We start from the raw sequence: 14,951 nt of genomic DNA on the forward strand, positions 1-14,951 counted from the left end.
ACAATGCCGGTTCTCCTTAAATTGGTAGCGAAAAATAGTTGCCTGCCTYGGGAGCGGGGAAAGTGACTGCATGGGCTGATGGGCTTTGCAGCTGGTGGAAATCTTTGCAAATGGAAGTGTGGTTAGCGYGAGTTTGGAGTGGGAGCAGCTAAAGGCCTTACCCCAAGAGACTTTCTTCTGCAAGGCCAGGAGCRCTGAGTGCGGATTTTAGACAGCAGAAGGCAAAATGCAGGTTTTGTGCTACCCTGAGTTGCTTTAAAATGTTTTAGGAGTAAGAGCTTCCTGAAATTCGGTTTTCGGTCTAGCCTGTATCAAAGGACTGTTTCTTAAAGAGTGAAGAATTCTGTCATTTGGTTTTGTTGTTTTTCAGATTACAACTTGCCCTGTGTTCAGTGCCTTTCTCTAAGATGCTTGGTCCCCAAATCTCATGACAGTCAATGGGAGTTCAGCCGTTAATTTCAGTGGGTGTAGGGTGTTTCCTGGTACAGTTTACTTGACACGGGATTGTATTTATGTTAAATACAGAAATGTATAGATATTTCTGGAGGTGCTTGTTGCTCTAGCACTGAACAGATTTTTAGCCTCAAATAGGACCCACTTAGCAGGATGGAAGAGCTGAGAAGTGTTGTCCTCTGACTGTTTTCAGGCATACTACGGTGGAAGTTCAGCTCTGCCATATGGGCCAGAGGAGCCTAGAGCAGAGCTGCTGTGCTTACGTTTCACAGAAGGGATCCCTCCCTCACTTCCTTTCCGTGTGGTGTATGCGGGGATTGCTGGCCCCGTGCAGCAGCGAGAGCGTGTGGGTGAYGGGGAAGCACCCACGGGAACACACTCACCCTGGGAGCGTCTGGCCCCGCACCCTCCGGCATGGCCTTCCCGAGGAGAAGAAATTGCCCTCAACACAACTTGTCCCAAGAAATAAAAAAGAGATTTTTTTACTAYCAAGGCAGCATTTTTTAAATCAAGATTATTAGAATAATATCAAAACCAGAAAGAGTTGGCTTGGAATTTATGTTAAAGATTTATGGATTTATTCACCAGATAGAGTTCTTATGTGCGTTTCAGGATCTCTCTTATTTAATTTTGAATGGTAATGCACTTCAACATTTACTCTTTTTTTGCTTTTCTTTTGTTCTTTCCTCAAAGAGAGCCAATACTACAAATAAAACATTTCTGATGCTTGCCAAGTAAGATCACAGTTTGCGAAGTGTTTTCCAAAACTGATCCAGATCATTACTCCCATTTTCAGTAGAGAGAAACCGTTCCATGAAGGAGCTTGCACAGCTTAACAAGCAGGACGCTAGAGACGCAGCCAGCGCTCAGGTCTCTCAGTTCCAGCTGAGTTTTCTCCTTGCTAGATCAAAGCGCTTAGATCTAGCTATCTGCTTCAGAGTGAGTGGGAAGGAAGGGTTATTTTTGTATAGTCTGAGTCACTCATGCTAGTTTATTTTTCATAATATGGGTTTCTTGTGGGAGGACCTGATTAATGCTGCGCTATTTTTTGTCCCAGAAATCAAACCTATCATTAGCTTACTGCCGAATACTTGAGTTTGTCCTTTGCTGTTTGGTGCTCCGAACTGGAGTTCCAGGTGGAAAAGTAAAGTCGTGGGCAAGGCGTTTATGCTGCTGCTGCTGTCTTCAGGCAGCTCCTCCCATGCAGGTGAACAGGAGCTGTCGCTTCCTTGACTTCCTGGCGCTGGCCACGGTGGCGGAGGATTAACTGCTGCTAATAGTCAAATGACTACTTGCAAGACAGTATCTCTGTGATAAACTGACCCAAACTCAGAGCAGTCTTCCAGGTCCGCTCCTCACGTGTGCCAGTGCAGCAATGGGCTCTGCCTTTTTGCAATATACAGATTTAATTGCATTATATGTATGAGTTTCCTGGCGTGGCTGGTTGCACTGCTGGCTTCGTTCCTGCTGTTGGAGGCGGCAGTGGTGTCCGCGCGGGGGCAGCCGTGGTGTCCACGCGCGCACGTGCACGGGGCTGGGACGGGACGGGCTGTGTGCGGGGAGGCCCCGCTGCGCAGCGGCCGCCGCAGTTCCTCGGCACGCTCCCGTGCCGGCTGTAACGTCTGCTGCCCTTTCCCCTTGCAGAGCGYGAGGCCATGGGAAACGCGGAAAGCCAGGGTGTGGAGCACGCCTTCTACGGGGAGAAGCCCACCAGCCTGGGCCGCAAGCACACGTCCCGCTCGCTGCGCCTCTCCAGCAAGAGCTCGCGCCGCGCCAGGCACGCGTCCTCGGGCAAGAGCATCCACAGGAGCTCCGAAGTGAGCACCCGCTCCAGCAGCACGCCCAGCATCCCCCAGTCGCTGGCCGAGAATGGCCTGGAGCCCTTCGCGCAGGAGGCCAATCTAGAGGACTTTGGGAGCCCCATGTGGGTGGACCGTGTGGACATGGGCCTGCGGCCCGTCTCCTACCACACCGACTCCTCCGTGACTCCCAGCGTGGACAGCAGCACCGTGCTCACGGCGGCCTCTGTGCAGAGCATGCCGGGCTCGGAGGAGGGCCGCCTCTATGTGGACGAGGCCGCCTTCCTGGGCGAGGGCGCCGGGCGGCCGCAGCGCTACGCGGCCAACGGGCCGGCCTTCGCCGAGACCGCCAGCTTCAAGAAGAAGCGCTCCAAGTCTGCCGACATCTGGCGCGAGGACAGCCTGGAGTTCTCGCTCTCCGACCTCAGCCAGGAGCACCTGACGAGCAACGAGGAGATCCTGGGCCTGGCGGAGGAGAAGGAGGGTGAGGCAGCGCGCAGCACCGAGACCGGTGGCAGCCCCCAGCCACTGCTGCCCGCCCAGCGCGCCACCTCCATGAGTGACCTGTACTCACCCGCGGCGCCGAGCGCGGCCGCCAACGGAGGCCCGCGAAACGCCTTTGGCGGCTACTGCCGGAATCTGGTGTCCGACATTCCCGATCTTGGGAGCCATAAGATGCCGTCGGTCGCTGCCGAGGATGCCCCGTCCTACAGTAATTACAACACGCTCCCCTGTAGGAAGTCGCACTGCCTTTCGGAAGGGGCCACCAACCCGCAGCTCAGCCACAGCAGCAGCATGCAGGGCCGAAGGGCGAAAACTACTCAGGTAAGGCAATTTTATTCTCAGGAAAATGGCATTTGCTTTTGTAGAGAGAGCTGTTCTGGGGTTCTTCCAGGCTCTGGGTTCGCTCAACAACTCTCTTCCAAGATGAGGGAACACAGTGAACCATGTGCTGGAGAGATGAGTTAAATGGCCCCAGGAACTGTATCAGTCCTGTTAACGTTCTGTTCCTTATCTGTCTCTGTTGGGACCTTTTCCATTCTTCCARATATTTTCTGGAAAAGATAAATTTGCCAATTGCCAGCTAAAGATTTTCCTGCATGCTTTGCAGTGCTGACAGTGCCTTTCCTTTCAGGGTGAGTGCCAAAACTGATGGCTCTGCTTGGGGAGCTCGCACGCTTTGGTCCTCCCCKCTCTGCCCTTTCCCCCTCGCACCCGTCTCCGCAGCTGTCCTGCTATTGCTGCGGCTGTTGCTCTGACCTCTCTTTATGAGGTCTGTGCCCTGATTTGTCCTGGCCGTGCTGTGCCCGAGCCGGCGATGCTGCACTGCCTCGTGCTGCCTCGTGCTGCCGAGAGTGTTCCTGCTCGCCCCGGGCAGCCTGCGCCTACAGGGGGAAAGGAGGAGGGGCTACAGATCCCATCCACCTGGGCAGGTCTCATACAACATCTACACACAGGCAGATTTCACTCATTTTTAGCTCATTGGGCCGCCTGCTCCAAGCGGTGATGCAGTTGCCTAATTGGAGAGACCGCCTGTGCTGTCTTGCACGTTAACTGCCCTCTTGCTGTGGGCATCTGCTCATAAACAGGCCAGGGGACACAGACAGAACCGTCCGGCCGCACGGGCTGGAGCTGTACCCCGAACTTCATGTCTTGGGGGCTCCCCTGATTTTATCGCATGATTCTGTGCATGTGTCATGCCGTGTACACACCGGGCCCCGTGACCCAAGGTGGGGGAAAAAACAGAAAAACATCCCCAAAAAAACAACAGCAAACCCCCACCTCCAACATGGAGTTCTTACTTGATGGCTTCCCGTCTGTGTTTCATCTATGGAGCTATAGGCTGCTGCTAAATATAAAAATGACATCCTAAAGCAGATGCTGCAGTGTCCCACAACTGCAGCTTTCTGCTTCCAAATCAGCTCTGCGTTTTGGGAGATATTTTTACAGCACTAACGTAGCAGCTCTTTGGTGYTCCAGCAAGACAGCACAGGATGAAAAAAAAACGAGAGGAGAAGGAAGAAAAAGGATGTTACTTGGAAAGCCTAAACATAGCAGCTTTCATGCAAGATTGTTAAGTGCAACTGCTGCCTCCCAGCCCTCTTTCAAGTTTATTTAAGAAAAAGAGAGCAGTGTTGTTGGTGTACAGCGAAATACCTATTCTCCTTCTCAAAGCTCGCTGCTACTGAGAGGGTTTCCTCTGAGGCACGTGGTGCAAGTCATGAGTTTGTTTTCCACTTTGTGAGGCCTCCACTCTGCCCTGCGAGATCCTTCTGTGGGCTGGTTTCACTGTGTGTGTCATCCCTCGTGCTGGGAGGCAGCGGCTGCAAGCAGGGAGTCTCGGCAGGGATTGCTATTGCCACGAATAAAACTGACAAAATTAAAGCTCTGGAAAGGTCAGAAATCTTCCCGAGTCTTTAATCCTAGTGGCACACAGTAAATACAAGGCACTTTGGCAGCAACCATTTCCACGGTAGCCCAGACCTACCTTGAGGAAGTTTAGGGAAATGACTCTCATTATGTGCTGGATAGGTAGGAGTGAAAGGGATGTTCAGATTAGCACAGGGAATAAAGGGATCAGTTCCTGGGCGAGGCTCATCAGGCGCCTTGGGATGGGGCGGAAGGGCAGGAAGTACCAGGGTGTCTGTGTCCCGGGGCCACCTGTGTGATGCCACGTGCTGCAGTATCTCAGCTTCCCCTGCTCCCCATCTCYCTTGGCTCCCGCTACCCTTCCTGGGCTGCCAGGACTTCCTCATGGGGCCTCGTGTTCTTGGTGACCCCCCTGAGCACTGCCCCAGAGCCAGTGTTGAACGCCCTCAGGTTCCTGCTCTAACAGTCAGTGCTGTGGCCTAGAGCAAAACTTCCACATTGGGTCTGCAGTTGTGAATGTCCATCCCCTGCTCCCACCACAGGTAGCAGCCGTGCCCTGGGGACATCGCAGTGAGGTGACCCACACCAAGTGCGACGTGGTGCAGACACGGCCACTTTTCCCTCTTGGCCTCCAGAACAGCTGGTGGCCACTGCCCCTGTTTTGTTTAGCAATGCAGAGAGGAACCTGGGGACTTGGAGAAATTGGGTCCAAGTCATCTAATTTGGCCTTAAAGCCAAGGTTGGGATTTCTGCCTTCATACCTGTTACCTATCCCCATGGGACTTTGGGGTCGTAGTTGCTGATGCTTTTTTTCATTTTTGGGGAAGATACACAGATGATTGGCCAGATACACACAAGATTGGCCAGATACGCACATGATCATTAAGTTTCTCCTGTCCTGATGCTTAAAGGACAGGGAGGTCCCAAAAGCCACTTACAGGTAGTTCTTGACCTGGTGCAGTTGCCCCAGAGGTCCCCAAGAGCTGAGACACCGAGAGCAGAGCAATGGGATGGTGCCATGTGCTGGATTCCTGCATCAAACCCACGTATCTTCAACCACGGGGGTATCATCATGCTCAGGATATGGGCCAAGTTTTCTAGAAGTTACCAGTGACTTAAAACTCCCATGGTGTCCTGGCCACTGCTGCTGGGAAAGCACATTCTTGCAGGTATGATGAAAAGGAGGAGCTGCAATCGCAGCCATACGTGTTTGGGGATAAGTCTTTATCCATGAGTTCTCTACAAGTATGTGATTTACCTTAAAAAAAAAAGCAAGCAAAACTCTTTAATGGCCATTGTATATATGAGGGGTTTAAAAAACTCCCTCCCTTCCAAACTGAAACCTTGAACTGAGCTGTGGGCGTCCCTTGTCACTAAGCAGGATGGACAGGAGGGGGAGCCTTCGCCGCCGGGGGCTCCCTTCCCATCTCTTCCCTTCCCTTGGACACGYGCAAGCAGCTGGTATCCGCAGGGCGCCTTCGGGCACCCACGCAGCCCCGCTGGCTTTCCTAACGTTTTAACACGGAGGGTTTCGAGCTGCCAAAGCCAGACTCCCGGCGAGCTCTATCGGGATCCCGTTTGGCTTTTGGAGCTGCTGCGACGTAGGTGGGAAAAGGCTTAATTGGCTGACGTTTGCACCCGCTTTTGCTTCAAGGGAGGCGAGTTCCTGTCGGATACAGCTTGTTCTGGCAGTGGGTTGTGACATGCCCGGATCCCTGGAGTTTGCTGAGGGAGATGGAGCTTTGCAGCAATGACTGCGCTGGGAATGGCGCGTGCGGCTGAACATGGGCTGTGTGAGCCTCCTCCTCCTTGCCCAGGGAGAGGCCTGGCAGCCTCAGTCCAGCTCTGTGGAGGGGAATTAGGGCCCTTGAGCACGGTGCGAGGGGGCCACGTCTGGCACGGGGATCCCTGGACCTGCTCCAGCCCCGCGAGCCCCGTGAGCCGGCGCTGGCCTGGCCGCTCTTCCCCTGCTCCGTGTGGGAGGGCAGCGGCAGCTGGACAGCGAGTGGCCGCTCGTGTCCCCTGCAGGTTCCTGGCACTGCTCCTTGGCTTGCGGGGAGGAATTAGCTGTGGTCCCTGCTAGGTGTGGGGCTTTGGATGGGCTCTTGTTCTGTGGGAAGTGATTGTGCTTTAAAATTGCGTTTAGGTCATGTGTTTAGATCCTGATCCCAGTGTACGTTAATATCCAAAAGCAAGGAGCGGCCAGAGCATTGGCACTTGGTGGGCCAGGCGTGCGCAGGACGGGCGCCCTCACAGTGCCCGGCCCGGCCGCGGGAGCTGCTGGCCTGTTTGCAGCTTCTCCTGGATTATTCCCAGGAGTTTCAGCTGCAGCCTCTGCGTTACAGTGGTAAAGTCCAGGATTTCACAGAACCTTTAAGAAGGAGCAGCGGTAGGATGTGCTTTGACTCTGTGGGGGAAGCAAGTTCCTTCACAGCCTCTTCAGTCCAGAGTTTGTTGTGAAACTGAATAGGGGGAGAGTGAACAAATTTCCTGTCTAACTCGTTTGGAAACAGCAAATGTTTCAGTGCCAACCTCAAACTACATCCTTGGCGCATTAAATCCCCTGTAGTCAGATTTTCTTTTTTCTTTCTTTTTTTTTTTTCTATTTTTAGGGCTGTGCAGAAAGCCTGAAGGAATATGGGATCCATTAAAAAATCCTTTTTACAAAGTTTTGCAGAATTAGACAGGGATGAAGTCATTTTTTTTTCATGGGAATTAAATCAGGTTGTACACCAAAAAAAAACCAAAAAAACAAAAAAAAATCCCTAAAACTGATTTAGAGTATCTTTGAAGTGGAAACTTTTTTTTTTTTTTTAACCATTTCATAGGATTTTGTGTGAGATTGTGGTGTTTCATTACATTTTGTAGGATGGCTACACTCTAGGCAGCTGCTATTTTTCTGTCTAAGCTTTGCAGGTTCTTCCCAAACGGTGCTGTGCCGTGCAGGATGTCACTTCAGAGCACAGACAGGACCACAGCAGGCCAAAGGAAAGATCCATCCAGCCCAGGCCAGGCATCCCCAGTTAACAAGTGCTCAGGCAAAGAGAGAAGAGAAAGAAACTGGAGAGTATGGAGTGAACTTCCCTTCAGGTCAAATTTGCTGATCCCGGAAAATCAGCGATTTGCAAGCTTCCTGAGTGAKGAATGTATCCAAGACTGTCAGATCGACCAGTCCCCCGTGAACTCTCTTCTCTGAATTCATTTTTTGCTTTTGGCTGCAGCAGTATCCTGTTCACTCTCTGCATGCCAGTAGTGACCTTACAGGCTTCTCTTGGAGCCCTCCTCGGTTTCCACCTCTTTTCCAAACCGAGTATGTTCAGCCCTGGAGTCGCTGCTCTGGTGGCAGAGGTTCCGTATGGCGGCATTCCGGTTTGCCGCCTGTTTGCAGCCTCAAGACAGTTCTGAATGATACTGACCCAGATTGTTGAATCTTAATCATTTGACTCCAGATGGAATCGAAGAAATAAAGGCCATGCTGGAGTTCTTTATCATTAAATTACAGTTAGTGGCACATAGCTCAACAACTGCTTGTGAATAAAAGGGGAGGGTTTTCTGTGACGCTCTGCTCGAGCTCTGTCAGATCCCTGTTCACGCAGTTCTGTAGCACCTTGAGCACCCTGAGGTCCTTCCAAAGGTCTTGAGATCCATCCCGTGTTGCTCTCCCAAACTCAAAAAGTCAGAGATCTTCCAGTTGAGGAGCGTGGCTGGGCAGACTTGGGGGCTGAGCACCTGAGAGCACCCCCAACTAAACCAGAGAAGCAAACCCATTAAAACCACGTGGGCCTCTGCATTCCCAGCTCCTAGCCCCAGGGCTGGCAGCAGCTCCAAGCAAGGGGKGGGAGCAGGGCTGGAGGGGAAGGTGCAGCCACCCACTCGGGGCAGTCTGAACTGCCTGTGAATCCACAGTCTTCCTGGTGCCAAATCCTGGTGCCGGCACCAGGGCTCGGCTCATGGGCAGTGCTGCAGTGCCCAGACCCCTCTGGCTGGCCCAAACGAGCTGTTTATAGCCCAGCTAGCTGCATGTGGATTTCCCCTGAGCCTGGGGAAAAGCCTGTAGAGAGGGCTTTAAACTGTAGGCAAGAGGTTGCACTGTCCCCGTGCTGCTATCCCGAGGGGGATGAGACGAGAGCAGATCTGTTTGGGATGTGTGAAGCAAACAGCAGTCGCTCCCTTGGGAGAGCACAGCTCTGCCTCAGTGCTGTCACCAAAGGRGCATGTGGAAGGGAATGTTTTGGTCTCCTGTTTTGCAAATATTTTGACACTCTTTTGAAGATGTTAATTGTTTTTCTTCCTTTGCTTCTGGTCTGAAGCCAGTGGAAAGCAGTCAGCAGTCCTGATCGCTGATATAGCTCCATTCAGTCAATTTTCTTAAACAGCAGGACTTTGACATTTATACTCTTGAAGTGCTCATACCATTGGCAGTAACTGTGTTCTCTGTGAACTTGTACATGCTCCCTGCTTTTTGAAGCACTTTCTGGTTAAAACTCCCGGTCAGACTGCTGCAGCCGCCCGTTTGCTGGGCTATGCTCACAAAGACCCTCTCCTGAGGCCCCATCCTGCTTYGGGAGCCTCCAGCGAGCCCTCCTGGCACCGGTGCCCATCCCAGATGGCAGCATTTTCCTGCTCCGCTGAGCTGTGTGACTGCCCCGGTGACACCTCCCCAAAGATGCGTTTCGAGCGGCTGTTCCAGGCTCTCTTTTTCCTCCTTCCCTCTTCTAACCCCTCCGTTATATTGCTTAGGAAGAACTTCTGGCACCGAGTGAGCAAGGAGTAACCCAATCCTGTATTTTACTTTGAGGATTTGGGTTAAGCATGTTGCCATTTATTTAACCGGAGCGTGCTCAGGCTGTTTGCATTAGCCTTCAGTTAGCCCAGGCCCTGCAGAAGCTTCCTTCGTCTGGGTGGTCTGTGGGGATGAAAGCAAGGGAAGTTTTGGGGGATCTCGGCACACCCTTGGGAGCAGAGGGATCCAACGCCACACTGCTCTGGAAGGACAAGGCTCCTTGTCCTTCCAGAGGACTGGGGGAGCCGCCGCCGCACGTGTGGGCAGGTGTCCCCGGGTGGTGCTGGGGACCCACGGCCGGGCCAGCCTTGCTGCCTTGCACCGTGGGGCTCGTCCACACTGTTGGGTGCTTCAGCCCCAGGAGTCCAGGCTAGAGCCAGGCAGGAGCTCGTTTGCTCAGGGCTCACGGTAGCGCTTCRAGGTGCTTCCTGCTAAGGGGTCTGTTGTCCTGTAACTGCGTGTTTTCCAACAGACATTGATTTTTTTTAAGATTTATACATATAAAGCAAAACCAAGCCATTCTTTCATTTTCCCCTTCCCTAATACATCTGGAGCTGCAAAAGTAACTTTTCAAATAGGAACGGCTGTCACAAAGTTGTGTGAAGAGCTCCACGGCCACCTGGAGGACAGGGCAAAGCTGTCTTTCTGTTTCACGGAGCCTCCATAGGGGCCAGTGTCATTCGCAGCCCTCTCCAGCTGTAGAGCCCTCACCTAGACTTACACCACCCGTATTCACAAAGAGTTTCTATAGCTGAAATCCATTGAAATCCATTCCTTAATCCTTTTGGAGAGAATGGGCAGTATTGCCCCAAAGCAGAGCTGCTTTTAAACATCACTGTCTGATCTTTTTAAATTTCCAGAGGTTACGAGCTCCGTGTGTCCTTCTGGTATCCCCATACAAGCATGGCTGGTTTCTAACAGTCTCCTTGGAAGTGTGAACACATCCCAGGCCAGCGAACAGAGAACTCTGTCAGTTTTCTCTGACTGTGACTCGTGTTGATTTCTGGCTCCCACAAATCAACTCCTTTCTTTGAAGCCTCCGAGCAACCCAGCAGAGCCCAGCTAAGCCCCCTCTGCTCCTGCCCTGCTGTACACAGGCCTGTAGACTTCTTCTAAGTGGTCTTTAATGACAGCTCCCAATGTCTGGCAGGGGGGCTGTGCTCATTACTGAACTAGCAGATCTCATTCGTGTAATTCTTATAAAACCTCTGACTTTATAGTGTGTTGTACAGACATGATTCAGTAGGTTTCTAGCAATTTTCAAACCTTTATCCCTCCCAGACAGAATGAGCTATTGAGATGATTCTGTGTTTCTCCATTTCATCCTCAAAACCATTTCTCCTTATCAGGTTTAGATGAAATTTGCAAGTGGTCTCTGCTTCCTGGAAAGCTTTGGCYCTTTGCAAGCCCATCAAATCTAGGAATGTGTAGGTTAGCAGGTGATCAAGTCACTCTGCATTTCATTCCCATATGGAGAAGATGCTACCTAAACAGAAGACCTTCACCACTGACCCATGACAGAGCTAGCACCAAACAGAAAATGAAACAGCCTAAGGACAGTCTTGTTCCATTAGGAGCTCCAGGGAGGTCTCAGGCACATGACAGCATGCAAACTGCAAGGTTGTTCACCTGCTCTGGTGCTTGCCTGCCTCGCCATCAGACAGGTTATGCGCAACTGCGCGGTGTCGCTGCCCGTTCACAGCTAATAGCTCTGATGCAGAACAGGCCGTGGAAGAGGGAACTTGTGTCCTCTTGACTAGAGCTCCTTCCAAGAAAGAAACTGTTCAGGCACCTTTTACTCACCAGTGATTTCAATCTAACAGTTGATTTAGAGAGAAGCATTATCTGTGTAAGGAGCTGTTTATATTCAGATAGAAGTCAGAATTTTCCATCAGTCCAGGGTGCCTGAAGCACCCGTGAGTCACTGCTATCAGTTAAGCTGAAAACAGTGATTTACCAGGGCCTTCAACAGAGCTTTTGGTGGACAGCCTGGTCAGTGCAGGGTTACTGTAAGCAATGAGCGCGTTACTGAGTGTTCCCAGTTGGGAGCAGGAGTGGTTGGGGAGCCTTTATCCCATCCAGCGGCCTCCTGCTAGCAGAGATCAGGAGATCAGATYTGTGTGCAGAGCATGACCTCCAGACCCTGCCACCAAAGCCTTTCACCTGGTGCACCCTTTTCCAGCAGCGAGGGCTTTTGGGGGTCATCTGAAYGTAGTGAGAGTTTTAAACCAACCTGACGGCCCTGGTGAACATCCTAGGGAAGGCACCTCACGAGAGTGCAGGAGCTCGAGCACCAGCAGGTTAGCTTCATATAATCACAGAATGGTCCCAGAATCACAGAACAGTTGAGGTTGGAAGGGACCTCTAGAGATCATCTAGTCCAACCCCCCTGCTMCAGCAGGGACAGATGATAATAGTAGATGATAATAACCTGTTTTATACTCTTCTTTCCCAATAGCTTGCTTTGCATGACCCCCCCTGCTTGTGTGAGAGCTAAAGCATATATTCACACAGGTTGCAAATATTTCTGCTGCTGATTTACCCAGTTGGTTTATCAGTAAGACTGTATTTGATGGAGCTGCGACAATTGCACTTGGTTGGTGGCTGCTGTCAAGGCTGTGGCAGCTGCCCTAGTGCGTGGCTCCTGGCTGGGCGCCCTGCGGCGCTGCTGGTGGCCGTGGCAGCTTTCAGCCTGGCCCCGGTTTTGACGCCGCGAYGCGTCTGCCTGGCCCAGGGCTGTCYGCCTTGCCCTCCTGTTCCGGTCCTTCTCGGCRCGGTGAGTTACTGCCTGCTCCCCGCTTTGCACAAACTGTGGCTCTTCACAAGCAGCGTGATAGCGTGGTCCGTGTCAGAAGTGATGCCACCACTCCCTCGTCTTCAACAACAGCAGGGATACAGGATGTTGATGGAAATTACGGATTGCGCCTTTGTCAGGGTACTGGGATAGTGCAGGGTGCTTGGATGATGCTGTACAGCTGCTACATCTTGTTTAGTTTTTATGCTGCTTTCTCCCTGCACTCTGTAAAATAATATTAAATCCAAAGGACCAAGTCCCTGTTTATTCAATCTGTCTTCTTCGTGGATTAAAACCTGCCCTGTTTGGAAAATTCCGGGAATTAATATTCCCATGGCTTCCATGAACTGTCTTGGATGAAATACTTTTTCTTTTGTTTTCGCTACATGCTTTCTACTTTCTGTGACCAATTTAATGATTTCCACCGCCCTCTTGCTCTGCCCTGCAGCCCTCCCAGGCCTGGAGTTAGGTAAACAGCAGCAGGAAGCCCAAAAGGGGCCGTACAAATTTCAGTCCCAGCCTTGCGTTTGGTTCCGGTAGTCCTCCCTCTGGGTAGAAAATTCCTGCTTGGAGACAGCTCTTTGCCAGGGGCCTCTATAAAGCTAGAAAACAGAGGATCTCTGACAAGGTGCAAAATACYCAATCCAGTGTCCGGATTGTTGCATAAAATATTTATTTTCCTCAAGCTCGTGAAATGAGAAGGAGCCCCTGGACGGTCGCCATCTGAATTCCAGAGCAATCCAGCTCCAGCAATTCCAGGAGATTTGCTGCGTTCTGCCGGTCTCAGCAGTGCATCCGGGCTTGGGGCTCTCCCTGCTCCTGCAGCGGGTGCCGCTCTGGATCCTGATGGGCAGGAGGGAGAGACGTGAATGCTGAAGCCGTGATAGTGTCTGTACCCAACTGTGGAGCTCGCAGCCCTTACCTGGGAACTCCTTTCATCCAGGAGTGACCCTGAGATGCCAGTTTCCTCAGGAAGCCCTCGTGGTGTATCCTGGAATGGCACCAGAGCCATCCTAGCTCTTCCCTGCAGGAGATGTTGCTGGTGCCTGGAGGGCGCTTGGAAAAGGAGCAGGAAACACGAGTAATTCCCAGGCAGGAGCACGTGGGGCTGGTTCCCTTTGTGCCTGGGCAGTAGCTGGTGGTGGCCACAGCAGCCACAGTGCTGCGGGCGGATCCCAGCACCAGGGCATCCAAGGGGCCGGATCCCAAGCGGTGTCGGCGCTGGGGAGCAGGGCTGCTTGGAGCTGCTCCCAGTGTGGATCCTGCTCCTGCGGCACCCTCGTCTGGGGGACGCTGAGGCCGTGCGGGGCGCCCAACGGTGTCATCATCCAGCCCCTCTATGGGGCGTCTTGCAGGGGGTGTCRCAGTTGCCAGGCTCCACCTCAGCACTGTCCCGCCGGAGCCTTGTGGGGACAGCAGCCGTGCAGCGCGCGGGGCACAGTGCTGTGGGCAGCCCCAACGCATCCCCTCGGGCTCTAGGGCRCTCATCCTCCCAAAGGGCTGCAGTCAGCTAGCCAGAAATGTTTGATATGAGGGGGTTTAAGAGGGGAAAAGGGGCTGCAGGGAGCAGAGGAGGATCAGGGCGAAATCACTAGGGTGGAAAGATCTTTCGACCCATCCAAGTCTCTCCCTTGCATTATGGAAGGATTATAAAGATTTTTACAAAATGCACAGAAATTTAAGCCCTTGACTTGTAGATGACATTCCCTCGGAGCTTTATGTCCTCACGTTTTTTATGCATAGTAAGCCCTTATGCTCTTATACAGGTTATTCGCTATAATCCCCACAGGGATGGGGAAACTGAGGCAGTTAATGCCGAGTGTCACCAAGGCTGCCCAAGCTGGGCTGCCCCCTGTGCACCAGCAYGTCAGCCCTGTCCCCCTAATGCCTCTGCTTGGGCTGCCCTGAGAGCCCCAGGGAGCCTCGTGCCGGTGGCGCCTGGCTCGGCCGCAGCTCCTGCCCCTCCGGGTCCATGCGCCGGCTCCGGAGGCTCTTTTATTTATTTATTTATTTTTAATTCCCTAATTCTAGATGACTGAAAAGACTTTCTAAGAGAGTTACATGAGGTGGCCTTTTCAAACGACCTCTACGCTCCCTGTACGGCATGGACATTATAATTACTAGAGAAGTGTTTATTAGATGATCTATGTAAAACAAAGATCTCGAAACCTTGAATAAATTTGTTGCCACCGTTGCATAATATTCACCGCAGAAGGCAGATTTGTTTATGCTAGAAGAGTGAAACACTTTCTCCCTTTAAAAAAATAGTGTGTCAATTTTAGAGAGTAGCTACTGAGGGGGGAAAAACGTCTTGGAAACCAAATGGGGAAGCTGGTGTTTCTGTGCCTCGCTGGGAGGCATCATGGATGGGATCCAGTTCTCGTGCTCCGCTCTCGTGCCGGGCTGGCTCCCTGGAGAAGGACACCGTTCCTGGTACTTGGAAATGCCGGCTGGTGCCCATGGCCAGTGTTTGGAGAAACGGGGATAACTCGCTTCCTGGCACCAGTGCATCCGGACAGCGGGAGAAATAATGGCTCTTGTTAGGAGAAGTGCTCCTTGCACCTACAGGAAACCCTGCCCAACTCCTTTGGGCGCAGCGGGAGGAAAGGAACAGGGGCCCGTCCGGAGCAGCTTGTCTGTCAGCTGTGGGCTGCCTTAAGTARGGAGGCTGAGGGGGATAACAGGGCTCGTGGAGCAGGAGGGAAGTGGATACTCCTCCAGCTGGACTCCAAGCCCATCTGGATAGGGAGCG

The 14,951-nt window shown here is 52.4% G+C and overlaps 1 protein-coding gene across 1 annotated transcript in view; it reads left to right on the forward strand.

Annotated features, from left to right (window-relative positions):
- The first annotated feature begins 2,108 nt into the window (after positions 1–2,108).
- Positions 2,109–14,951, forward strand: part of TIAM1 (T cell lymphoma invasion and metastasis 1) — an 80,784-nt gene continuing 67,941 nt past the window's right edge. Inside the window, exon 1 of the mRNA XM_026033652.1 lies at positions 2,109–3,077. Within this exon, the coding sequence (XP_025889437.1) occupies positions 2,109–3,077 (969 nt within the window). The remainder of the gene's footprint in view (positions 3,078–14,951) is intronic.

This window comes from Nothoprocta perdicaria, unplaced genomic scaffold, assembly GCF_003342845.1.
Source record: "Nothoprocta perdicaria isolate Ctin4 unplaced genomic scaffold, notPer1 scaffold_130, whole genome shotgun sequence".
NCBI classification, from domain to species: domain Eukaryota; kingdom Metazoa; phylum Chordata; class Aves; order Tinamiformes; family Tinamidae; genus Nothoprocta; species Nothoprocta perdicaria.